At 41.1% G+C, this 26,163-nt stretch overlaps 1 protein-coding gene and 1 long non-coding RNA gene across 2 annotated transcripts in view; both read right to left on the reverse strand.

Moving 5' to 3' along the window:
- Positions 1 to 1,376: 1,376 nt before the first annotated feature.
- Positions 1,377 to 6,269, reverse strand: LOC125784489 (uncharacterized). Its single transcript, XR_007427301.1, has 3 exons — positions 6,167 to 6,269; positions 3,962 to 4,008; positions 1,377 to 1,605 (listed from the first exon to the last, which is right to left on the reverse strand). It is a non-coding gene; the product is annotated as an uncharacterized LOC125784489 (long non-coding RNA).
- A 12,661-nt stretch (positions 6,270 to 18,930) lies between these two features.
- gpc2 (glypican 2) overlaps positions 18,931 to 26,163 on the reverse strand; it is a 16,259-nt gene continuing 9,026 nt past the window's right edge. Inside the window, exon 11 of the mRNA XM_022676948.2 lies at positions 18,931 to 19,814. Within this exon, the coding sequence (XP_022532669.2) occupies positions 19,570 to 19,814 (245 nt within the window). The 3' untranslated portion in view covers positions 18,931 to 19,569. The remainder of the gene's footprint in view (positions 19,815 to 26,163) is intronic.

Consider the following 26,163-nt stretch of genomic DNA (forward strand, 5'->3'; position numbering starts at 1 on the left):
AACCCTAACCCTAACCCTAACCCTAACCCTAACCCTAACCCTAACCCTAACCCTAACCCTAACCCTAACCCTAACCCTAACCCTAACCCTAACCCTAACCCTAACCCTAACCCTAACCCTAACCCTAACCCTAACCCTAACCCTAACCCTAACCCTAACCCTAACCCTAACCCTAACCCTAACCCTAACCCTAACCCTAACCCTAACCCTAACCCTAACCCTAACCCTAACCCTAACCCTAACCCTAACCCTAACCCTAACCCTAACCCTAACCCTAACCCTAACCCTAACCCTAACCCTAACCCTAACCCTAACCCTAACCCTAACCCTAACCCTAACCCTAACCCTAACCCTAACCCTAACCCTAACCCTAACCCTAACCCTAACCCTAACCCTAACCCTAACCCTAACCCTAACCCTAACCCTAACCCTAACCCTAACCCTAACCCTAACCCTAACCCTAACCCTAACCCTAACCCTAACCCTAACCCTAACCCTAACCCTAACCCTAACCCTAACCCTAACCCTAACCCTAACCCTAACCCTAACCCTAACCCTAACCCTAACCCTAACCCTAACCCTAACCCTAACCCTAACCCTAACCCTAACCCTAACCCTAACCCTAACCCTAACCCTAACCCTAACCCTAACCCTAACCCTAACCCTAACCCTAACCCTAACCCTAACCCTAACCCTAACCCTAACCCTAACCCTAACCCTAACCCTAACCCTAACCCTAACCCTAACCCTAACCCTAACCCTAACCCTAACCCTAACCCTAACCCTAACCCTAACCCTAACCCTAACCCTAACCCTAACCCTAACCCTAACCCTAACCCTAACCCTAACCCTAACCCTAACCCTAACCCTAACCCTAACCCTAACCCTAACCCTAACCCTAACCCTAACCCTAACCCTAACCCTAACCCTAACCCTAACCCTAACCCTAACCCTAACCCTAACCCTAACCCTAACCCTAACCCTAACCCTAACCCTAACCCTAACCCTAACCCTAACCCTAACCCTAACCCTAACCCTAACCCTAACCCTAACCCTAACCCTAACCCTAACCCTAACCCTAACCCTAACCCTAACCCTAACCCTAACCCTAACCCTAACCCTAACCCTAACCCTAACCCTAACCCTAACCCTAACCCTAACCCTAACCCTAACCCTAACCCTAACCCTAACCCTAACCCTAACCCTAACCCTAACCCTAACCCTAACCCTAACCCTAACCCTAACCCTAACCCTAACCCTAACCCTAACCCTAACCCTAACCTAACCCTAACCCTAACCCTAACCCTAACCCTAACCCTAACCCTAACCCTAACCCTAACCCTAACCCTAACCCTAACCCTAACCCTAACCCTAAACATAACCTAAACCTAAAACCTAACCCTAAACATAACCTAAATCTAACCCTAGCCCTAAACATAACCTAAATCTTAACCTAGCCCTAAACATAACCTAAACCTAAAACCTAACCCTAAACATAACCTAAACCTAACCCTAAACATAACCTAAATCTAAACCTAGCCCTAAACATAACCTAAACCTAAAACCTAACCCTAAACATAACCTAAACCTAACCCTAAACATAACCTAACCCTAACCCTAAACATAACCTAAATTTAAACCTAGCCCTAAACATAACCTAAATCTTAACCTAACCCTAAACATAACTAAAAATCGAAGGAAATCTCTCCTCAAAACCTTCAAAAAAACACAGATTCCGAATGTGTCATCAAACCGAACTCTGTATTACCAAAGGGTCATTAAACTAAAAACAAAGGAAATCTCTCCTCACAACCTAAAAACAAATACTTACCAAAGGGTCATCAAACCAAAAATGAAGGAAATCTCTCCTCAAAACCTTAAAAAAACACAGATTACGAATGTGTCATCAAACCAAACTCTCTATTAACAAAGGGTCATTAAGGATATTTCTCCATAAAACCTGAAAAGAATTAAAAAAAATACTTATCTGGGGAATCACAGCCTTAATCCAAACCTAAAATCTAAAAAGAGGAATAAATATTCCCTTTAAAAATCCACTCCCCCTTGGGAATTGACTTAACTGAACATTTAAAATTAAACAAGGGGCGGAGCCTGTTCCTGGAAGCCTATATAAGCAGCAGGACAGGGGAAACCATTTTAGAGCTGGAACTGAGGCAAGTCTGTGCCTGATGAAGGATCATTCTCTTCCGAAAGGTATTTTTAATATCAATTTTTATTTTAGAAATACTTTTTAATACATACAATTTAATATTACTTAATTAAACCTTTTAATTGTTTACTAAATGTCTTATTACTTCATAATAATTAGAATATGATACGATATTAAAACATCAATTAAAGATACATTCACCTTACTATGACCTTAGGGCTCTTAATTTAATTGAAGGATAGGACACAAGCCTAGGAATGATCAACCTAAGGCGGGCCACCTCAGAAGAGGGTGTATAGTGTTTAAAAGGCCGAAACACCCGATGACTCTGAGGAACACTACTGATGATGTGTCCTTAAATTATTTAAATAACAGATCCCATTTGGACTTCCTGTTCTAATAATACTAATCATGTAAATTATTTCAAGTAGTAATAATAAAAATATTATTATTATAAAATACCAAAACTACTTAAAAAACCTTAGGGACCTAATACTCAATTGAAATGTCTTCACACCCATTCGCTCCCTAGTTAAACAATAACTTTAGGGAGAGGGAATGGGTGAGCTAGAAAGGCCAAGACGGCCTAGAGGGTGCCCTGCTCAGTCTAGTGGCGCACTCCTCACTATGCTCCCTGTGACCTCACATTTAAAATAAACAACTTTAGAGACTTAATACTCATGTACATATGTCTTCACACCCATTCGCTCCCTAGTTAAACACTAACTTTAGGGAGAGGGAATGGGTGAGCTAGAAAGGCCAAGACGGTCTAGAGGGTGCCCTGCTCAGTCTAGTGGCGCACTCCTCACTATGCTCCCTGTGACCTCACATTTAAAATAAACAACTTTAGAGACCTAGCACTCGGACGAAGTAGGATTAAGCTAGAAAAGACAGATCAGTTTAGATTTTACCTGCTCATTGACCTCAAGCCCAGTGGCAATGCCTAACAGGCGCCGGCCCGTGCATTACCCTTGGTCTTCCTACTCAAACCATGCAGCCTGATGGGCTGTACTGGGGGAAGTCATTGTATATTACAAAAACCTAACCCAGCCAGAGCCTTCGGACCAGGCATGCTACATGAGTCTCATTGGTCTAATGAGCCAAGCCAAATTCTCTTGGAACTTTAAGTAAAATTATTATTATTATTATTATTTTGTATATTGCCTAAACATAACCTAACTCTAAACCCAACCCTAAAACATAGTCTAAATCTAAACCTAACCCTAACCCTAACTCTAAACCTAACCCTAAACATAACCGAAACCTAACCCTAAACATAACCTGACCCCACACCCAACCCTAACCATGGCCTTAATCTAAACTTAACCCTAAACATAACCTAAATCTAAACCTAGCCCTAAACATAACCTAAACCTAAAACCTAACCCTAAACATAACCTAAATCTAAACCTAGCCCTAAACATAACCTAAACCTAAAACCTAACCCTAAACATAACCTAAATCTAAACCTAGCCCTAAACATAACCTAAACCTAAAACCTAACCCTAAACATAACCTAAATCTAAACCTAGCCCTAAACATAACCTAAACCTAAAACCTAACCCTAAACATAACCTAAATCTAACCCTAGCCCTAAACATAACCTAAATCTTAACCTAGCCCTAAACATAACCTAAACCTAAAACCTAACCCTAAACATAACCTAAACCTAACCCTAAACATAACCTAAATCTAAACCTAGCCCTAAACATAACCTAAACCTAAAACCTAACCCTAAACATAACCTAAACCTAACCCTAAACATAACCTAACCCTAACCCTAAACATAACCTAAATTTAAACCTAGCCCTAAACATAACCTAAATCTTAACCTAACCCTAAACATAACTAAAAATCGAAGGAAATCTCTCCTCAAAACCTTCAAAAAAACACAGATTCCGAATGTGTCATCAAACCGAACTCTGTATTACCAAAGGGTCATTAAACTAAAAACAAAGGAAATCTCTCCTCACAACCTAAAAACAAATACTTACCAAAGGGTCATCAAACCAAAAATGAAGGAAATCTCTCCTCAAAACCTTAAAAAAACACAGATTACGAATGTGTCATCAAACCAAACTCTCTATTAACAAAGGGTCATTAAGGATATTTCTCCATAAAACCTGAAAAGAATTAAAAAAAATACTTATCTGGGGAATCACAGCCTTAATCCAAACCTAAAATCTAAAAAGAGGAATAAATATTCCCTTTAAAAATCCACTCCCCCTTGGGAATTGACTTAACTGAACATTTAAAATTAAACAAGGGGCGGAGCCTGTTCCTGGAAGCCTATATAAGCAGCAGGACAGGGGAAACCATTTTAGAGCTGGAACTGAGGCAAGTCTGTGCCTGATGAAGGATCATTCTCTTCCGAAAGGTATTTTTAATATCAATTTTTATTTTAGAAATACTTTTTAATACATACAATTTAATATTACTTAATTAAACCTTTTAATTGTTTACTAAATGTCTTATTACTTCATAATAATTAGAATATGATACGATATTAAAACATCAATTAAAGATACATTCACCTTACTATGACCTTAGGGCTCTTAATTTAATTGAAGGATAGGACACAAGCCTAGGAATGATCAACCTAAGGCGGGCCACCTCAGAAGAGGGTGTATAGTGTTTAAAAGGCCGAAACACCCGATGACTCTGAGGAACACTACTGATGATGTGTCCTTAAATTATTTAAATAACAGATCCCATTTGGACTTCCTGTTCTAATAATACTAATCATGTAAATTATTTCAAGTAGTAATAATAAAAATATTATTATTATAAAATACCAAAACTACTTAAAAAACCTTAGGGACCTAATACTCAATTGAAATGTCTTCACACCCATTCGCTCCCTAGTTAAACAATAACTTTAGGGAGAGGGAATGGGTGAGCTAGAAAGGCCAAGACGGCCTAGAGGGTGCCCTGCTCAGTCTAGTGGCGCACTCCTCACTATGCTCCCTGTGACCTCACATTTAAAATAAACAACTTTAGAGACTTAATACTCATGTACATATGTCTTCACACCCATTCGCTCCCTAGTTAAACACTAACTTTAGGGAGAGGGAATGGGTGAGCTAGAAAGGCCAAGACGGTCTAGAGGGTGCCCTGCTCAGTCTAGTGGCGCACTCCTCACTATGCTCCCTGTGACCTCACATTTAAAATAAACAACTTTAGAGACCTAGCACTCGGACGAAGTAGGATTAAGCTAGAAAAGACAGATCAGTTTAGATTTTACCTGCTCATTGACCTCAAGCCCAGTGGCAATGCCTAACAGGCGCCGGCCCGTGCATTACCCTTGGTCTTCCTACTCAAACCATGCAGCCTGATGGGCTGTACTGGGGGAAGTCATTGTATATTACAAAAACCTAACCCAGCCAGAGCCTTCGGACCAGGCATGCTACATGAGTCTCATTGGTCTAATGAGCCAAGCCAAATTCTCTTGGAACTTTAAGTAAAATTATTATTATTATTATTATTTTGTATATTGCCTAAACATAACCTAACTCTAAACCCAACCCTAAAACATAGTCTAAATCTAAACCTAACCCTAACCCTAACTCTAAACCTAACCCTAAACATAACCGAAACCTAACCCTAAACATAACCTGACCCCACACCCAACCCTAACCATGGCCTTAATCTAAACTTAACCCTAAACATAACCTAAATCTAAACCTAGCCCTAAACATAACCTAAACCTAAAACCTAACCCTAAACATAACCTAAATCTAAACCTAGCCCTAAACATAACCTAAACCTAAAACCTAACCCTAAACATAACCTAAATCTAAACCTAGCCCTAAACATAACCTAAACCTAAAACCTAACCCTAAACATAACCTAAATCTAAACCTAGCCCTAAACATAACCTAAACCTAAAACCTAACCCTAAACATAACCTAAATCTAACCCTAGCCCTAAACATAACCTAAATCTTAACCTAGCCCTAAACATAACCTAAACCTAAAACCTAACCCTAAACATAACCTAAACCTAACCCTAAACATAACCTAAATCTAAACCTAGCCCTAAACATAACCTAAACCTAAAACCTAACCCTAAACATAACCTAAACCTAACCCTAAACATAACCTAACCCTAACCCTAAACATAACCTAAATTTAAACCTAGCCCTAAACATAACCTAAATCTTAACCTAACCCTAAACATAACTAAAAATCGAAGGAAATCTCTCCTCAAAACCTTCAAAAAAACACAGATTCCGAATGTGTCATCAAACCGAACTCTGTATTACCAAAGGGTCATTAAACTAAAAACAAAGGAAATCTCTCCTCACAACCTAAAAACAAATACTTACCAAAGGGTCATCAAACCAAAAATGAAGGAAATCTCTCCTCAAAACCTTAAAAAAACACAGATTACGAATGTGTCATCAAACCAAACTCTCTATTAACAAAGGGTCATTAAGGATATTTCTCCATAAAACCTGAAAAGAATTAAAAAAAATACTTATCTGGGGAATCACAGCCTTAATCCAAACCTAAAATCTAAAAAGAGGAATAAATATTCCCTTTAAAAATCCACTCCCCCTTGGGAATTGACTTAACTGAACATTTAAAATTAAACAAGGGGCGGAGCCTGTTCCTGGAAGCCTATATAAGCAGCAGGACAGGGGAAACCATTTTAGAGCTGGAACTGAGGCAAGTCTGTGCCTGATGAAGGATCATTCTCTTCCGAAAGGTATTTTTAATATCAATTTTTATTTTAGAAATACTTTTTAATACATACAATTTAATATTACTTAATTAAACCTTTTAATTGTTTACTAAATGTCTTATTACTTCATAATAATTAGAATATGATACGATATTAAAACATCAATTAAAGATACATTCACCTTACTATGACCTTAGGGCTCTTAATTTAATTGAAGGATAGGACACAAGCCTAGGAATGATCAACCTAAGGCGGGCCACCTCAGAAGAGGGTGTATAGTGTTTAAAAGGCCGAAACACCCGATGACTCTGAGGAACACTACTGATGATGTGTCCTTAAATTATTTAAATAACAGATCCCATTTGGACTTCCTGTTCTAATAATACTAATCATGTAAATTATTTCAAGTAGTAATAATAAAAATATTATTATTATAAAATACCAAAACTACTTAAAAAACCTTAGGGACCTAATACTCAATTGAAATGTCTTCACACCCATTCGCTCCCTAGTTAAACAATAACTTTAGGGAGAGGGAATGGGTGAGCTAGAAAGGCCAAGACGGCCTAGAGGGTGCCCTGCTCAGTCTAGTGGCGCACTCCTCACTATGCTCCCTGTGACCTCACATTTAAAATAAACAACTTTAGAGACTTAATACTCATGTACATATGTCTTCACACCCATTCGCTCCCTAGTTAAACACTAACTTTAGGGAGAGGGAATGGGTGAGCTAGAAAGGCCAAGACGGTCTAGAGGGTGCCCTGCTCAGTCTAGTGGCGCACTCCTCACTATGCTCCCTGTGACCTCACATTTAAAATAAACAACTTTAGAGACTTAATACTCATGTACATATGTCTTCACACCCATTCGCTCCCTAGTTAAACACTAACTTTAGGGAGAGGGAATGGGTGAGCTAGAAAGGCCAAGACGGTCTAGAGGGTGCCCTGCTCAGTCTAGTGGCGCACTCCTCACTATGCTCCCTGTGACCTCACATTTAAAATAAACAACTTTAGAGACCTAGCACTCGGACGAAGTAGGATTAAGCTAGAAAAGACAGATCAGTTTAGATTTTACCTGCTCATTGACCTCAAGCCCAGTGGCAATGCCTAACAGGCGCCGGCCCGTGCATTACCCTTGGTCTTCCTACTCAAACCATGCAGCCTGATGGGCTGTACTGGGGGAAGTCATTGTATATTACAAAAACCTAACCCTAACCCTAACCCTAACCCTAACCATAACCCTAACCATAACCCTAACCATAACCCTAACCGTAGGGTTGAGAATTTAGGGTTAGGGTTGAAAATTTGAGTTAGGGTTAAGAATTAGGGTTAGGGTTAGGGTTAAGATTTTAGGGTTAGGGTTAGGGTTAAGAATTAGGGTTAGGGTTAGAGTTAGGGTTAGCGTTAAGAATTTAGGGTTAGGGTTAAGAATTAGGGTTAGGATTAAGAATTAGGGTTAGGGTTAAAAATTATGGTTAGGGTTAGGGTTAGGGTTAAGAATTAGGGTTAGGGTTAGGGTTAAGAATTAGGGTTAAGAATTTAGGGTTAGGGTTAGGGTTAACAATTTAGGGTTAGGGTTAGAGTTAGGGTTAGGGTTAAGAGTTAGGGTTAGGGTTAGGGTTGAGAATTTAGGGTTAGGGTCGAGAATTAGGGTTAGGGTTAAGAATTAGGGTTAGGGTTAAGAATTATGGTTAGGGTTAGGGTTAGGGTTAGGGTTAAGAATTAGGGTTAAGAATTAGGGTTAAGAATTAGGGTTAAGAATTAGGGTTAGGGTTAGGGTTAAGAATTTAGGGTTAGGGTTAGAGTTAGGGTTAGGGTTAAGAATTTAGGGTTAGGGTTAAGAATTAGGGTTAGGGTTAGGGTTGAGAATTTAGGGTTAGGGTTGAGAATTAGGGTTAGGGTTAAGAATTAGGGTTAGGGTTAAGAATTAGGGTTAGGGTTAGGGTTAAGAATTTAGGGTTAGGGTTAGGGTTAAGAATTTAGGGTTAGGGTTAGAGTTAGGGTTAGGGTTAAGAATTTAGGGTTAGGGTTAAGAATTAGGGTTAGGGTTAAGAATTAGGGTTAGGGTTAAGAATTAGGGTTAGGGTCAAGAATTAGGGTTAGGATTAGGGTTAAGAATTTAGGGTTAGGGTTAAGAATTAGGGTTAAGAATTTACGGTTATGGTTATGGTTAGGGTTAGGGTTAGGGTTAGGGTTAACTGTAGGGTTAGTTTCGTGTTATTGAAGTCAACGTAGGCCAAACTCCTTCCCCCGACATCCCAGAGGTCTGAAATTGAAATATGTTGTCCGGATACCACATGTGAGGTTGCCTGTAAAGTTTCGTACCACAGAAGTCAACGTAGCCCAAACTCCTTCCCCCGACAACCCAGAGGTCTGAAATCGAAATATGTTGTCCGAATAGCACATTTGAGGTTGCCTGTAAAGTTTCGTAACCCACAAGTCTACGTAGGCCAAACTCCTTCCCCCGACAACCCAGAGGTCTGAAATCGAAATATGTTGTCCAAATGGCACTTCTGGTGTTGTTTGTAAAGTTTCGTGTAACTGAAGTCAACGTAGGCCAAACTCCTTCCCCCGACAACCCAGAGGTCTGAAATTGAAATATGTTGTCCGGATAGCACATTTGAGGTTGCCCGTAAAGTTTCGTACCACAGAAGTCAACGTAGGCCAAACTCCTTCCCCCGACAACCCAGAGGTCTGAAATCGAAATATGTTGTCCGAATAGCACATTTGAGGTTGCCTGTGAAGTTTCGTAACCCAGAAGTCTACGTAGGCCAAACTCCTTCCCCCGACAACCCAGAGGTCTGAAATTGAAATATGTTGTCCGGATAGCACATTTGAGGTTGCCTGTAAAGTTTCGTACCACAGAAGTCAACGTAGGCCAAATTCCTTCCCCCGACATCCCAGAGGTCTGAAATTGAAATATGTTGTCCGGATAGTACATTTGAGGTTGCCTGTAACGTTTCGTACCACAGAAGTCAACGTAGGCCAAATTCCTTCCCCCGACATCCCAGAGGTCTGAAATTGAAATATGTTCTCCACATGGCACTTCTGGTGTTGTTTGTAAAGTTTCGTGTTACTGAAGTCTACGTAGGCCAAACTCCTTCCCCCGACATCCCAGAGGTCTGAAATCGAAATATGTTGTCCAAATGGCACTTCTTGTGTTGTTTGTAAAGTTTCGTGTCACTGAAGTCAACGTAGGCCAAACTCCTTCCCCCGACATCCCAGAGGTCTGAAATTGAAATATGTTGTCCAAATGGCACTTCTGGTGTTGCCCGTAAAGTTTCGTGTTACTGAAGTCAACGTAGGCCAAACTCCTTCCCCCGACAACCCAGAGGTCTGAAATTGAAATATGTTGTCCAAATGGCACTTCTGGTGTTGCCCGTAAAGTTTCGTGTTACTGAAGTCAACGTAGGCCAAACTCCTTCCCCCGACATCCCAGAGGTCTGAAATTGAAATATGTTGTCCAAATGGCACTTCTGGTGTTGCCCGTAAAGTTTCGTGTTACTGAAGTCAACGTAGGCCAAACTCCTTCCCCCGACATCCCAGAGGTCTGAAATTGAAATATGTTGTCCAAATGGCACTTCTGGTGTTGCCCGTAAAGTTTCGTGTTACTGAAGTCAACGTAGGCCAAACTCCTTCCCCCGACATCCCAGAGGTCTGAAATTGAAATATGTTGTCCAAATGGCACTTATGGTGTTGTGTGTAAAGTTTCGAGTCACTGAAGTCAACGTAGGCCAAACTCCTTCCCCCGACAACCCAGAGGTCTGAAATCGAAATATGTTGTCCGGATAGCACATGTGAGGTTGCCTGTAAAGTTTCGTACCACAGAAGTCAACGTAGCCCAAACTCCTTCCCCCGACAACCCAGAGGTCTGAAATCGAAATATGTTGTCCGAATAGCACATTTGAGGTTGCCTGTAAAGTTTCGTAACTTAAAAGTCTACGTAGGCCAAACTCCTTCCCCCGACAACCCAGAGGTCTGAAATTGAAATATGTTGTCCGGATAGCACATTTGAGGTTGCCCGTAAAGTTTCGTACCACAGAAGTCAACGTAGGCCAAACTCCTTCCCCCGACAACCCAGAGGTCTGAAATTGAAATATGTTGTCCAAATGGCACTTCTGGTGTTGCCCGTAAAGTTTCGTGTTACTGAAGTCAATGTAGGCCAAACTCCTTCCCCCGACATCCCAGAGGTCTGAAATTGAAATATGTTGTCCAAATGGCACTTCTGGTGTTGTGTGTAAAGTTTCGTGTCACTGAAGTCAACGTAGGCCAAACTCCTTCCCCCGACAACCCAGAGGTCTGAAATCGAAATATGTTGTCCAAATGCCACTTCTGGTGTTGTTTGTAAAGTTTCGTGTTACTGAAGTCAACGTAGGCCAAACTCCTTCCCCCGACAACCCAGAGGTCTGAAATCGAAATATGTTGTCCAAATGCCACTTCTGGTGTTGTTTGTAAAGTTTCGTGTTACTGAAGTCAACGTAGGCCAAACTCCTTCCCCGAACATCCCAGAGGTCTGAAATTAAAATATGTTGTCCAAATGCCACTTCTGGTGTTGTTTGTAAAGTTTCGTGTTACTGAAGTCAACGTAGGCCAAACTCCTTCCCCCGACAACCTAGAGATCTGAAATTGAAATATGTTGTCCGGATAGCACATTTGAGGTTGCCTGTAAAGTTTCATACCACAGAAGTCAACGTAGGCCAAACTCCTTCCCCCGACAACCTAGAGGTCTGAAATTGAAATATGTTGTCCGGATAGCACATTTAAGGTTGCCTGTAAAGTTTCATACCACAGAAGTCAACGTAGGCCAAACTCCTTCCCCCAACATTCCAGAGGTCTGAAATTGAAATATGTTGTCCAAATTCCACTTCTGGTGTTGTGTGTAAAGTTTCGTGTTACTGAAGTTAACGTAGGCCAAACTCCTTCCCCCAACATCCCAGAGGTCTGAAATTGAAATATGTTGTCCAAATGCCACTTCTGGTGTTGTTTGTAAAGTTTCGTGTTACTGAAGTCAACGTAGGCCAAACTCCTTCCCCCGACAACGTAGAGGTCTGAAATTGAAATATGTTGTCCGGATAGCACATTTGAGGTTGCGTGTAAAGTTTCGTACCACAAAAGTCAACGTAGGCCAAACTCCTTCCTCCGACAACCCAGAGGTCTGAAATCGAAATATGTTGTCCGGATAGCACATTTGAGGTTGCCTGTAAAGTTTCGTAACACAGAAGTCAACGTAGGCCAAACTACTTCCCCCGACAACTTAGAGGTCTGAAATTGTAATGTGTTGTCCAAATGACACTTCTGGTGTTGTTTGTAAAGTTTCGTGTTACTGAAGTCAACGTAGGCCAAACTCCTTCCCCCGACATCTTAGAGGTCTGAAATTGAAATATGTTGTCCAAATGACACTTCTGGTGTTGTGTTTAAAGTTTCGTGTTACTGAAGTCAATGTAGGCCAAACTCCTTCCCCCGACAACCCAGAGGTCTGAAATTGAAATATGTTGTCCGGATAGCACATTTGAGGTTGTTTGTAAAGTTTCGTTACACAGAAGTCAACGTAGACCAAACTCCTTCCCTCGACAACCCAGAGGTCTGAAATCGAAATATGTTGTCCGGATAGCACATTTGAGGTTGCCTGTAAAGTTTCGTAACACAGAAACCAACGTAGGCCAAACTACTTCCCCCGACAACTTAGAGGTCTGAAATTGAAATATGTTGTCCGGATAGCACATTTGAGGTTGCCTGTAAAGTTTCATACCACAGAAGTCAACGTAGGCCAAACTCCTTCCCCCAACATCCCAGAGGTCTGAAATTGAAATATGTTGTCCAAATGACACTTCTGGTGTTGTGTGTAAAGTTTCGTGTCACTGAAGTCAACGTAGGCCAAACTCCTTCCCCCGACATCCCAGAGGTCTGAAATTGAAATATGTTGTCCAAATGGCACTTATGGTGTTGTGTGTAAAGTTTCGAGTCACTGAATTCAACGTAGGCCAAACTCCTTCCCCCGACAACCCAGAGGTCTGAAATCGAAATATGTTGTCCGGATAGCACATGTGAGGTTGCGTGTAAAGTTTCGTACCACAGAAGTCAACGTAGGCCAAACTCCTTCCCCCAACATCCCAGAGGTCTGAAATTGAAATACTTTGTCCAAATGACACTTCTGGTGTTGTTTGTAAAGTTTCGTGTTACTGAAGTCAACGTAGGCCAAACTCCTTCCCCGGACAACCTAGAGGTCTGAAATCGAAATTTCTTGTCCAAATGGCACTTCTGGTGTTGTTTTTAAAGTTTCGTGTTACTGAAGTCAACGTACGCCAAACTCCTTCCCCTGACAACCTAGAGGTCTGAAATTGAAATATGTTGTCCAAATGTTACTTCTGGTGTTGTTTTTAAAGTTTCGTGTTACTGAAGTCTACGTAGGCCAAACTCCTTCCCCTGACAACCTAGAGGTCTGAAATCGAAATTTCTTGTCCAAATGGCACTTCTGGTGTTGTTTTTAAAGTTTCGTGTTACTGAAGTCAACGTAGGCCAAACTCCTTCCCCTGACAACCTAGAGGTCTGAAATTGAAATATGTTGTCCAAATGGCACTTCTGGTGTTGTTTTTAAAGTTTCGTGTTACTGAAGTCTACGTAGGCCAAACTCCTTCCCCTGATAACCTAGAGGTCTGAAATCGAAATTTCTTGTCCAAATGGCTCTTCTGGTGTTGTTTTTAAAGTTTCGTGTTACTGAAGTCTACGTAGGCCAAACTCCTTCCCCTGACAACCTAGAGGTCTGAAATCGAAATTTCTTGTCCAAATGGCACTTCTGGTGTTGTTTTTAAAGTTTCGTGTTACTGAAGTCAACGTAGGCCAAACTCCTTCCCCTGACAACCTAGAGGTCTGAAATAGAAATATGTTGTCCAAATGGCACTTCTGGTGTTGTTTTTAAAGTTTCGTGTTACTGAAGTCTACGTAGGCCAAACTCCTTCCCCCGACATCCCAGAGGTCTGAAATCGAAATATGTTGTCCGGATAGCACATTTGAGGTTGCCTGTAAAGTTTCGTAACACAGAAGTCAACGTAGGCCAAACTACTTCCCCCGACAACTTAGAGGTCTGAAATTGTAATGTGTTGTCCAAATGACACTTCTGGTGTTGTTTGTAAAGTTTCGTGTTACTGAAGTCTACGTAGGCCAAACTCCTTCCCCTGACATCCCAGAGGTCTGAAATCGAAATATGTTGTCCGGATAGCACATTTGAGGTTGCGTGTAAAGTTTCGTACCACAAAAGTCAACGTAGGCCAAACTCCTTCCCCCGTAAACCCAGAGGTCTGAAATTGAAATATGTTGTCCAAATGGCACTTCTGGTGTTGTTTGTAAAGTTTCGTATCACTGAAGTCAACGTAGGCCAAACTCCTTCCCTCGACAACCCAAAGGTCTGAAATCGAAATATTTTGTCTGGATAGCACATTTGAGGTTGTGTATAAAGTTTCGTACCACAGAAGTCAACGTAGGCCAAACTCCTTCCCCCAACAATCCAGAGGTCTGAAATTGAAATATGTTGTCCAAATGACACTTCTGGTGTTGTTTTTAAAGTTTCGTGTTACTGAAGTCTACGTAGGCCAAACTCCTTCCCCCGACATCCCAGAGGTCTGAAATCGAAATATGTTGTCCGGATAGCACATTTGAGGTTGTGTGTAAAGTTTCGTACCACAAAAGTCAACGTAGGCCAAACTCCTTCCCCCGTAAACCCAGAGGTCTGAAATTGAAATATGTTTTCCAAATGGCACTTCTGGTGTTGTTTGTAAAGTTTTGTATTACTGAAGCCAACGTAGGCCAAACTCCTTCCCTCGTCAACCCAAAGGTCTGAAATCGAAATATGTTGTCCGGATAGCACATTTGAGGTTGTGTATAAAGTTTCGTACCACAGAAGTCAACGTAGGCCAAACTCCTTCCCCCAACAATCCAGAGGTCTGAAATTGAAATATGTTGTCCAAATGACACTTCTGGTGTTGTTTTTAAAGTTTCGTGTTACTGAAGTCTACGTAGGCCAAACTCCTTCCCCCGACATCCCAGAGGTCTGAAATCGAAATATGTTGTCCGGATAGCACATTTGAGGTTGCGTGTAAAGTTTCGTACCACAAAAGTCAACGTAGGCCAAACTCCTTCCCCCGTAAACCCAGAGGTCTGAAATTGAAATATGTTGTCCAAATGGCACTTCTGGTGTTGTTTGTAAAGTTTCGTATTACTGAAGCCAACGTAGGCCAAACTCCTTCCCTCGTCAACCCAAAGGTCTGAAATTGAAATATGTTGTCCAAATGGCACTTCTGGTGTTGTTTTTAAAGTTTCGTGTTACTGAAGTCAACGTAGGCCAAACTCCTTCCCCCGACAACCCAGAGGTCTGAAATCGAAATATGTTGTCCGGATAGCACATTTGAGGTTGCGTTTAAAGTTTCATACCACAAAAGTCAACGTAGGCCAAACTCCTTCCCTCGACAACCCAAAGGTCTGAAATCGAAATATGTTGTCCGGATAGCACATTTGAGGTTGCCTGTAAAGTTTCGTACTACAGAAGTCAATGTAGGCCAAACTCCTTCCCCCGACAACCCAGAGGTCTGAAATTTAAATATGTTGTCCGGATAGCACATTTGAGGTTGCCTGTAAAGTTTCGTAACACAGAAGTTAACGTAGGCCAAACTCCTTCCCCCGACAACTTAGAGGTCTGAAATTGTAACGTGTTGTCCAAATGACACTTCTGGTGTTGTTTGTAAAGTTTTGTGTTACTGAAGTCAACGTAGGCCAAACTGCTTCCCCTGACAACCTAGAGGTCTGAAATCATAATATGTTGTCCGAATAGCACATATGGGGTTGCCTGTAAAGTTTTGTGCCACAGAAGTCAACGTAGGCCAAACTCCTTTCCCTGACAACCTAAAGGTCTGAAATCATAATATGTTGTCCGAATAGCACATATGGGGTTGCCTGTAAAGTTTCGTGTTAATGAAGTCAACGTAGGCTAAACTCCTTCCCCTGACAACCCAGAGGTCTGAAATCAAAATATTTTTTCCGAATGTGACCTCTGGTGTTGCCTGTAAAGTTTCATGTTACTGAAGTCAATATAGGCCAAACTCTTTCCTCTGAAAACCTAGAGGTCTGAAATCGTTATATGCTGTCCGGATAGCACCTATGGGGTAGTCTGTAAAGTTTCATGTTACTGAAGTCAACATAGGCCAAACTCCTTCCCCTGACAATTCAGAGGTCTGAAATCGAAATATGTTGTCCAAATCGCACCTCTGGTGTTGCCTGTAAAGTTTCGTGTGACTGAAGTCAAGGTATGCCAAACTCCTTCCCCTGACAACCTAGAGGTCTGAAATCGTAAAATATTGTCCGGATAGCACATTTGGGGTAGCCTGTAAAGTTTCGTGAGACAGAGGTAAATGTAGGCCAAACTCCTTCCCCTGACATCCCAGAAGTCTGAAATTGTAATATGTTGTCCAAATGGCACCTCTGGGTGTAGCTGTACATTTTCATGCCATAGAAGTCAACAAAGGACAAACTCATTCCACCAAGCACCCAGATGTATAAAATCGAAATATGTTGTCCGAATGGCATGTCTGGTGTTGCCTGTTAAGTTTCGTGGCACAGAAGTTAACCTCCACCAAACTCCTTCCCCTGACCACCCAGAGGTCTGAAATCGCAATATGTTGTCCAACTACCACCTCTGGGGTTGCCTACAAAGTTTTGTGCCACAGAAGTCAACGTAGACCAAACCATCGTGGGCAAAACTCCTTCCACCAACCACCTAGAGGTCTGAAATCGCAGTATGTTGTCCATCTGGCACCTCTGTGGTTGGCTGCAGAGTTTTGTGCCACAGAAGATTACAGAGATAGACGGAAAATATTTGCTCATAGAAATTTTGAACGGTTGTCCTGTAACAGTGGCTGTGTACGGGAAGAATACTCAGTGAGGAAAGTTTATGCAATTTACAATTCAACACTTCAAGGCTGCTTGTACGAGCCACGAGAATAGCCATAAAAGGACAAAAGGAACAAAGAGTCTATGTATCAGAAAGCAAGCGAGTAGAACACATACTGTTTTATATCTTAACAAACCCTAATTTGCATTTCCAAATGTCATTGACCTTTTTCCTAGGTTTACCAAAATAAGAACTTGACCAAAAATGGTCAGTTGGCATCAGGAGGCGGTCCTCTATAATTCTGGACATTTTGTTACCTTTATAACAGTACTGTAGCCCTAATCTGCATTTCCAATAGTCATTGACCAAATGTTGTCAGCTGGCATCAGGGAGATCTCCTTTATGATTCTGAACACTTTGCTCTTTTCTACCACTTTCAGAACAGAAACCTTAATTGACATTTTTAAATGTTATTGACCTTTTTCCTAGGTTTTTCAAAGTCCCAACTTGACCAAATGTATTCACGTGGCATCAGAGGGCCCACTACTATGATTCTGAACACTTTGCTCAGTTCTAAAACTTTCAGAAAAGTAACCCTAATTTGCATTTACAAATGTTATTGACCTTTTTCCTAGGTTTCCTAAAGCCCTCCTCGATATTTCTGAATACCTTTTTCTATTCTACCAGTTTCAGAACAGTAACCCCAATACCTTTTTCTTAAGTTTCCCAAAGTGTTAACTTGACCAAAAGTGGACAGGTGGTTTTAGGAGACCCTCCTTTACACAATTTCGTCTATTCCACCACTTTCAGAACAGTAACCCTAATTGGCATCTCTAAATATCATTGACCTTTTTACTAGCTTTCCTAAAATAAAAACTTGACCAAAAGTGGTCAATTGGCATCAGAGGGTCCTCTATGATTGATGATTCTAAATACTGTTTTCTATTCTACTATTTTCAGAACAGTAACTCCAATTGGAATTTCCAAAATGTTATTGATTATTTTCTTAAGTTTCCAAACTCTACTTTACTTACAGTGGTCATGTGGCATCAGAGGGCCGTCCTTTATGATTCTAAACACTTTCTTCTATTCTACCACTTTCAGAACAGCAACCCTAGTATTTTCTAAAAATGTAATGATAACACTAAGCCCTTGGGTTTCCCATTTTGTTGGCTTACAATTCACTCATTTCGTCAACTAGAAAACAACATTAATGCCAAGCTGTCATTGGTCATGTGGACAAATCTCTTGCCTAAATTTTAACACTTTTGATCTTTGGTAACCAAAGTGTCACCATGAAATCATGTTCTTTGGGCCCTTCTTTAGTCTTGAAACAGGTCGAAACCCATTCACCACCCCCTCTGGGGCCCGTTGACTTAAAAAGGTCAAAAACTAATCTTTTGATCTAGACCGTTTGGTTAGTCGAAAACCAGATGGCCAACACCGGGGGCTAAGCTGAACACATAGCCATCATCCTTTTCTCAACGCAAGACTTCTTTCCCCAAGTGGCCGTATGGAAGGATATCTGACGCCTCCCATGAAATTTTGGACAGTGTAGACCGTAACCCTACACTGTAACCATACTCATTTAGTATTGGATCACCATAGTGTCAGTACTATTTTTTTAAAAGTACAAACATGAACAAAAGTGGTTAGTTGACATGAGGATTCCCTCCTTTTATCCTTATTCCTACTTTTTTCTATTCTACCATTTTTCGAACAGAAGCCCTAATTGTTTAGGCAAATAATCCCCAAAATGTTATCGCATCTCCAAAGTATCAATTGAACACCAAAAGGCTACAGATATTTAAGTTTTCATTTTTTAAAGTTTTCCAAAAGTAAAAACTAACAAAAGTGGTCAGGCGGCCTTCCTTTATTATTATGAACACTTTGATCTAGTTGATCTATTCTACAACTTTTAGAACATTAGCAACCACTCTGAACACATAGGTAAAGGTTTGGTGAAAATTGGTCACACACACACACACACACACACACACTAAATCTCACACATTCACAAACTCTCAAATACACACTCACTTTCTCACTGAAACACAGAAGCAGTGCTGTTTATTGAGTTTATTAGGAAACAAAAAAGGAGAAGTTTCTTCACCCTTTCTAACCTCGCCCACCACAACCCCGCCCCCAACCCCGCCCACCAACCTCAAAACCCCCACTACCCCCTCCAGCATCCCCCAGACAGCACTTTTGCTGTGGTTCTGCCCGAGAGACCGGATTACTCTCAGTCTAATTACAGTTCTACACTAAACCAGACCCTCACAGAACCAAACATTCAGAGTTCAGCAGAACCTCAGCGTATGGACACACACACACACACACACACATACATTGAAAAGTCGAAATCTCAATGCCTAAAAATATATTTTTACAGTAAATAAACAAAAACACCACATACATTAATAATTAATTAAATATATAAACAAATAAATAAAAAAGGGTGAGATTATCAGTGCAGGCAGAACCAAACTCTTTAAAACAATCATTAACAGCATAACACTTTAACGGTCACACAGTAGCTCCTCCCACTCCCTCCCACCAGGTAACACCCCCTCACCCCCGTTCTGACCCACAGTGACATCACAGTCCACTTTGTAGTCTAAACACGAGGAAAGTTCTGGTGAAGCTGCTCAGTTCTTGATTTTGATTGGTTCTATGAAGAAACAAATCCTGATAATTAAAAGAATAAACCACGCCCACGGTCATTAAAGCTGCTAAACGTTTCTCTATATTGTTGTTTTTGTGCTCCGCCTCTGATGGTCATGTGATTCCCGTCTGCTGGGTCCTGAAGTCCTGCAGAAATAAACTGCAGTAACAGGCTACCTCCACTGGAGGGCGAGAGACAACGGCACAGAGAGGAAGAAGCAGGAAAGGGGAGGGACTTTGTGGAAAGCTGATTTAATTGGTCCGTTTGCTCTATTCCACTTAGTTGCAGTCCTGTCACGGGGACGGGGTGGTTTGTGGGGGTAGGCGGGGCTACGTGGAGGTGAGTAGAAACCATAACCGGGCCAGTCGTCACTGTACCGCTCACCCAGTCCAGAACCACTGCTGTCCTCTCCATCACCTGCACACACACACACACACACAATCAAAAAGTAAGAGTGTGTGAGAGACGCAATGAGAGAAAAGAGAGAGTTTGAGAGTGAGAGAGTTTGAGAGAGAGAGTTTGAGAGAGAGAGTTTGAGAGTGAGAGTTTGAGAGTGAGAGAGTTTGAGAGAGAGAGTTTGAGAGTGAGAGTTTGAGAGTGAGAGAGTTTGAGAGAGAGAGTTTGAGAGTGAGAGTTTGAGAGTGAGAGAGTTTGAGAGAGTTTGAGAGAGTTTGAGAGAGAGAGTGAGTTTGAGAGAGAGAGTTTGAGAGAGAGAGTTTGAGAGAGAGTCTGAGAGAGAGAGAGTTTGAGAGAGAGAGAGTTTGAGAGAGAGTCTGAGAGAGAGAGAGTTTGAGAGAGAGAGTTTGAGAGAGAGAGTTTGCAAAAGAAAAAGGGAGAGCCTGAAATAGAGAAGTAGAGAGAAAATCAGCGTGAGAAGTAGAGAAAGAACACCCGAGAATGTGAGAAAAAGAGTGACAAGTAGAGAGAAATATTGAGCGAGAGAAAGAGAATTAGGGAAAAAGAGAGATCGAGAAATAAAGAAGTAGAGAAAGAAAAAGGATGTAGTAGAGAGATAGATAGAAAGAGAAAGCAAGACAGAAAAGTAGAGTGAAAGAGAAGTAGAGAGAAGAGCGAGAAATAAAGAGAGAGTAAGAGAGAAATAGAGAAATAGAAAAGTAGAAAGAAAGAGACATAGAAAAGTAGAGAGAGTGAGAAAGAGAGAGGGAGAGAAATAGGTAGAGAGAGTTCTAAGGATAAGTCATATCTGTGTGAGCTTCCAGATTTTTCTCTTGTTTTTTGTTTTAAAGTGAGAGAAACATTAAGATAATCTGTAATAATAATTGTAATAATAATTGGATAACGTAAATTCAAGTAAAAAGTAAAATATTTAGGACAGAAATCAAGAAATTCAATAAGATATTGAAAGATCTTGAATCAAAACAAGAAGAGACTTCACCTTCAGGCAAAACAGAGCAGGGAGAGAGAGATCACTACAGGAGGGAGAAACTGAGAGGAACATACATCTCTATCAGAATTTTCAACAAACAGCATCTGCAGTACTGTGAGTGACTTTTTCACTAAAAACATTGAAAATAAGAGGAAGAAATATCATACTTAAGCGTTTTAGCTATGAATATGAGCTAAATGCTAAAGCTAAAGTGACAGTTGGAGGGTTGACAATCAAAACCCCTCAACATTCCGAGCCATCAGTTACCCATATAAGGTGTCCAGGATGAGCCAATCAGAACTGTCCCCTGTCCCTCTCTGCCCTGTGGAGGATGTGGATCAACTCTGTGGCCCAGTACAGTACTGCCCTGTCATTTACCCTCCTGAACTGAAAAGTGAAACGGCCAGGAAACAGTTTAAACAGAATCTGCTAAAGGAGAATCCTGAAACTCTGTTTGCTGATTTTTATAAGACTGGGGAAGTCAGCAATCTTATCTTTTATTCAGAACACCCCAGCTCATGGCATAAAGCTCTGCTAAGTCACTACTCTTCTGTGAAAAAAGAAGGAATCTGTAATGGGTGGAAAATAAAAATAAAGGACCCAACAGACACAGAGACAATTATGGCCACAGTAAACATTTATAAAAATGGTACCATCATGGTGCAGGGAAACCCCAGTGTGTTCCAGGACTCTTTTAATAATCTTAAAGAAATTGCAAAGAAAGAAAAGTCCACTGTAAACACACTGCAGGAAGACAAGACAGATCTACAGAACACTACAACAGACCCCCCAGAGCCCCCAGCTCAGGAGCAGGAGGACACAGAACAGAACCAGCAGACTTCACTTTACACCTCCATCACCTCAATGAAAGAGCACTTTACACGCTTAGAATTCGAGTTAGTACAACTCAGAGAGATGGTCCTAAAGCAGCAGTCTTACAATCAACCAAAGCTGGACAAGGACAGCTCCGAAAAAGAGTTGACAGCACTGAGAGAACAAGTTAAAGATCTAAAAATGATCATAGAGGAGGACAGACACACCTACAGAAAGGAGATGTCTGCATTGAGAGAGGAGCTAAAGCAGAGAGACAGCACAGTACAGAGTCTGACACAACAGCTGCTCTCCTTCAGTCAACATCAGAGCCCTCCATCAGCTCAAACCACCCAACTTCAGCCCTCACCCTCAACCTCCACCAACTCTCAACCACCTCCACTTGCTCCAGTCACCAGTTCTCAGCAGACTCCACCCAGTCAACAAGCACATGTGGAGTCCAACATCCAGGAAACTGAGAGAGAGGAGGGAAATCCAGGGCAATGTGACATTGCTCTGTTAATCGATTCCAACGGGAAATTCATTAATGAGAAAAAACTATTTCCCAAACACAGAGTGGTAAAACTCTGGTGCCCAACCACTAAAAAAGCACTGGAGCTCCTTACAGAAGAAAAACTAGGGTCACCGACCCACATTATAATCCACACCGGGACAAACGACCTACGGAGTCAGCAAGAGAGAGTGGCCACCTCCCTGAGAGCAGTAATCGAGAAGGCCAACAACACCTTCTCTAATTCAAAAATTATCATCTCAACACTGCTGCCTCGCAAAGATTTTCACCCTTACACCATCCAGAAAATCAACGCCAGCATCTCCAGGGAATGTGCTCTCCGGCCAAACACCCACCTGGCCCATCACCCGACTCTGGATACCACCTGCCTCTATGATCACGTCCACCTTTTTAAAAATGTAGTGCCTACATTTGCAAAAACGCTGAAGGACATTGCACTGACGCGCAGGGTTATCCAGTACACTGCTGAACAAAACCTCAAGAGAACACGGTCATCACAACAGACCCCAAGACCTGGAGGAGGAGCATCACAAGCCCCCCATCAGACACCTCAGCACCACACCTACAATCACCCACCACAGCCAGGCATGCAGAGGAGAATCCAGAGGAACCCTGTTCCTGCACATACAACAGCACCAGCACACACCACAGATTCCCCCCATGCACCAATCCCACCATCAACTACCCAGCAGCTCCAGACCAGGCCTGGACCCCTGACCTACGCTCAGGTCGTCAGAGGAACAGCAAACGCTAATGTGTCAGAACTCAGAGACATACAGCAGATGCTCAGTCACATCTGCACACGTCTGATGGGACATGGTCTATGATTAGAATAGCATACCTTTTATTTCATAAAGAATGGCATCATTTCAAATTTCAGTTTGGAACATTCAGGGTTTGAACTCTTCTCTTTTTAATTTAAAAAGCAGAAACCCTGAATTCATAAATGAAATTAAGGATATGGATATTTTGATACTGCAGGAGACATGGTGTAAAGGAGACGGTCCCACTGGTTGTCCTCCAGACCACAGAGAATTGGTTATTCCTTCCACAAAGTTAACAGGCGTTTCTCAGGGTAGGGACTCGGGGGGAATGCTTATTTGGTTTAAATCAGAACTAGCAAATTCTATTGAAATAGTAAAAAAAGGAGAAGATTATTTGTGGATAAAACTTAACAAACAGGCAATTTCAACCCCCCAAAATGTATTTATTTGTGCAATATACATCCCCCCAGCAGAATCCCCCTATTTTAAAGAAGAAACCTTCCAAAATTTAGAAAACGAAATTAGTCATTTCCAAACTCAAGGCCATGTAATGATCTGTGGGGACTTAAACGCTCGAACAGGAGAGCAACCTGACTTTATCAGCACAAAAGGAGATCATTTCATTACAGGAGATGATATACATTTTGGTACTCACTACCCCAGAGAAAACTGCGATAAATCAGTAAATTCACATGGAAGAAACCTACTGCAGCTCTGTCGAAGCCTGGGCCTGTACATTGTGAATGGACGAATGCGAGGTGACTCCTTCGGTAAGTTCACACACTGCTCAGCTCTTGGCAACAGTGTTGTAGATTATATAATAACAGATCTGGACACAACCTTCCTGAGAGCCTTCACAGTCAAGCCACTGACACCTCTCTCTGATCACAGCCAAATTACTGTATATCTAAACAAACCAGTTGGGAATGATAATTGGGAAAATCCCAGCAAACTTTATAAATTTAAACTACCTCCCAGATGGACTCAGGACAGTGCTGAAAAATATATTCACGCAATTAACAGCCAGCAAATCCAGACACTCCTTAACTCCTTTCTATCTCACACCTTTCCTCAGAATGCAGAGGGAGTTGACATGGCTGTGGAACATTTAAACAGAATTTTTGACCGTGCCATCCAAATTTCAAATTTAAGCATTAGAAAAAACAAACCCAATAAGACCCAAGAAAACAAATGGTTTGATCAGGACTGTAAAAACAAGAGGAAAGAACTAAGAAGGTTATCCAATCAGAAACACAGAGAACCTCATGATCAGGAATTACGCACAAAGTACTGTGAAGCACTTAAAGAATACAAACATATTCTAAGAATTAAAAAATACAAACATATACAAAATCAAATTAACAATTTAGAGGAATCAATTAATTCTAATTCATTCTGGAATCATTGGAAATCATTAAACCGAACAGATCATGAACAATTAACAATCATTAATGGAAATACATGGAGAAATCATTTTGAAAAATTGTACAGTACTCCATTAATAAATAGAAAACAATTTGAAATATCTGAAAAACTACAGGCATTTGAAACAATTATTAAGAATTCCCAGAACCCCCTCGACTTCCCAATTACAGAAAAGGAATTAGAGGAAAAACTAAAAAATATTCAGCCTAAAAAAGCCTGTGGAACAGATGGTGTGTTAAATGAAATGTTAAAAAACACAAATCATATATTCAAATTGGCTATCTTAAAACTATTTAATTTTATTTTAAATGTCGGCCACTTCCCAACTATGTGGAATGAAGGACTCATAACCCCTATTTTCAAAACCGGAGATAAATTTAACCCAAACAATTACAGAGGAATTTGTGTAAGTAGTAACCTAGGTAAGATATTCTGCAGCATCCTGAACAGCAGAATTACACAATTTCTAATAGAACATGACGTTCTGAGTAAAAATCAAATTGGCTTTTTACCAAACCACAGAACATCAGACCACATTTTCACCCTCCACACGCTCATTGATAAACATGTAACTCAAAATAAACACAAAATCTTTACCTGCTTTGTGGATTTCCAGAAAGCTTTTGACTCAATTTGGCATACCGGATTATTTTATAAACTTATTGAGAATGGTGTTGGGGGGAGAACATATGATGTAATTAAATCGATGTACTCACAAAGTAAATGTGCAGTTAAAATTGAAAAGCTCAGAACAGACTTCTTTCCACAGTCACGAGGAGTAAGACAAGGCTGTAGTCTGAGCCCCACTCTGTTTAATTTATATATTAATGAATTGGCAGAAAAATTGGATCAATCCAGTAATATACCTGGTCTTACTTTGGGTGACACCGAGGTCAAATGTCTTCTTTATGCAGACGACCTCGTTTTACTGTCCCCTACGAGAGAGGGACTACAACAAAGTCTCGAAATGCTGGAGGACTTTTGTCACACATGGGCTTTGAAAATAAACCACCAAAAAACCAAAATCATGGTGTTTCAAAAAGGGACAAAAAGTCAGGGGAATTTAAATTTTAAAATTAATAACACAAATATTGAATATACTAAAACATACACATATTTGGGTATAACATTCAGTTGTACTGGAAGTTTTGGCTTGGCTGTGAAGGAACTCAAAGAAAAAGCGAGAAGAGCTATTTTTGCCATTAAAAAATCTGTTAAATTTGAAATTCCCATTAAAATCTGGCTAAAATTATTTAAATCAATAATAGAACCCATTGCATTGTATGGTAGTGAGGTTTGGGGACCCCTCACTCAAAATGATTTTTTAAACTGGGACAAACACCCAGTTGAAACTCTGCACACAGAGTTCTGCAGGAATCTCCTCAGTGTGCAGAGGAAGACCCCGAACACGGCCTGCAGAGCAGAATTAGGACAGTACCCTCTAATAATTAACATTCAAAAAAGAGCCATAAACTTCTGGAAGCACATTAAATCTAGTGACCCCCACTCACTCCACTATAAAGCACTGACCTGCCAAGAGCTGAACATCCAGAGGAGTCCCCTAACCCAGCTGATCCTGAATCTCACTGACCTAACACACACTGACATCACACACACCACCCAGCCCCACTACACACTCGCCCAAAACATTAAACCCAACCAAATTATTACCCAACAAAAACAGAAATACATCACACACTGGACTGAGACAGTAAAACAGCAGCACAGACTGCAGTGCTATTCGGCTCTGAACCGAGAATACACTCTGGCAGATTACCTGACAGAAATTAAAGATAGAAAACTGAGAAAGATGTTGAGCATGTACAGACTCAGTGAGCACAGCCTGGC

This window comes from Astyanax mexicanus, chromosome 19, assembly GCF_023375975.1.
Source record: "Astyanax mexicanus isolate ESR-SI-001 chromosome 19, AstMex3_surface, whole genome shotgun sequence".
Lineage (NCBI taxonomy): Eukaryota > Metazoa > Chordata > Actinopteri > Characiformes > Acestrorhamphidae > Astyanax > Astyanax mexicanus.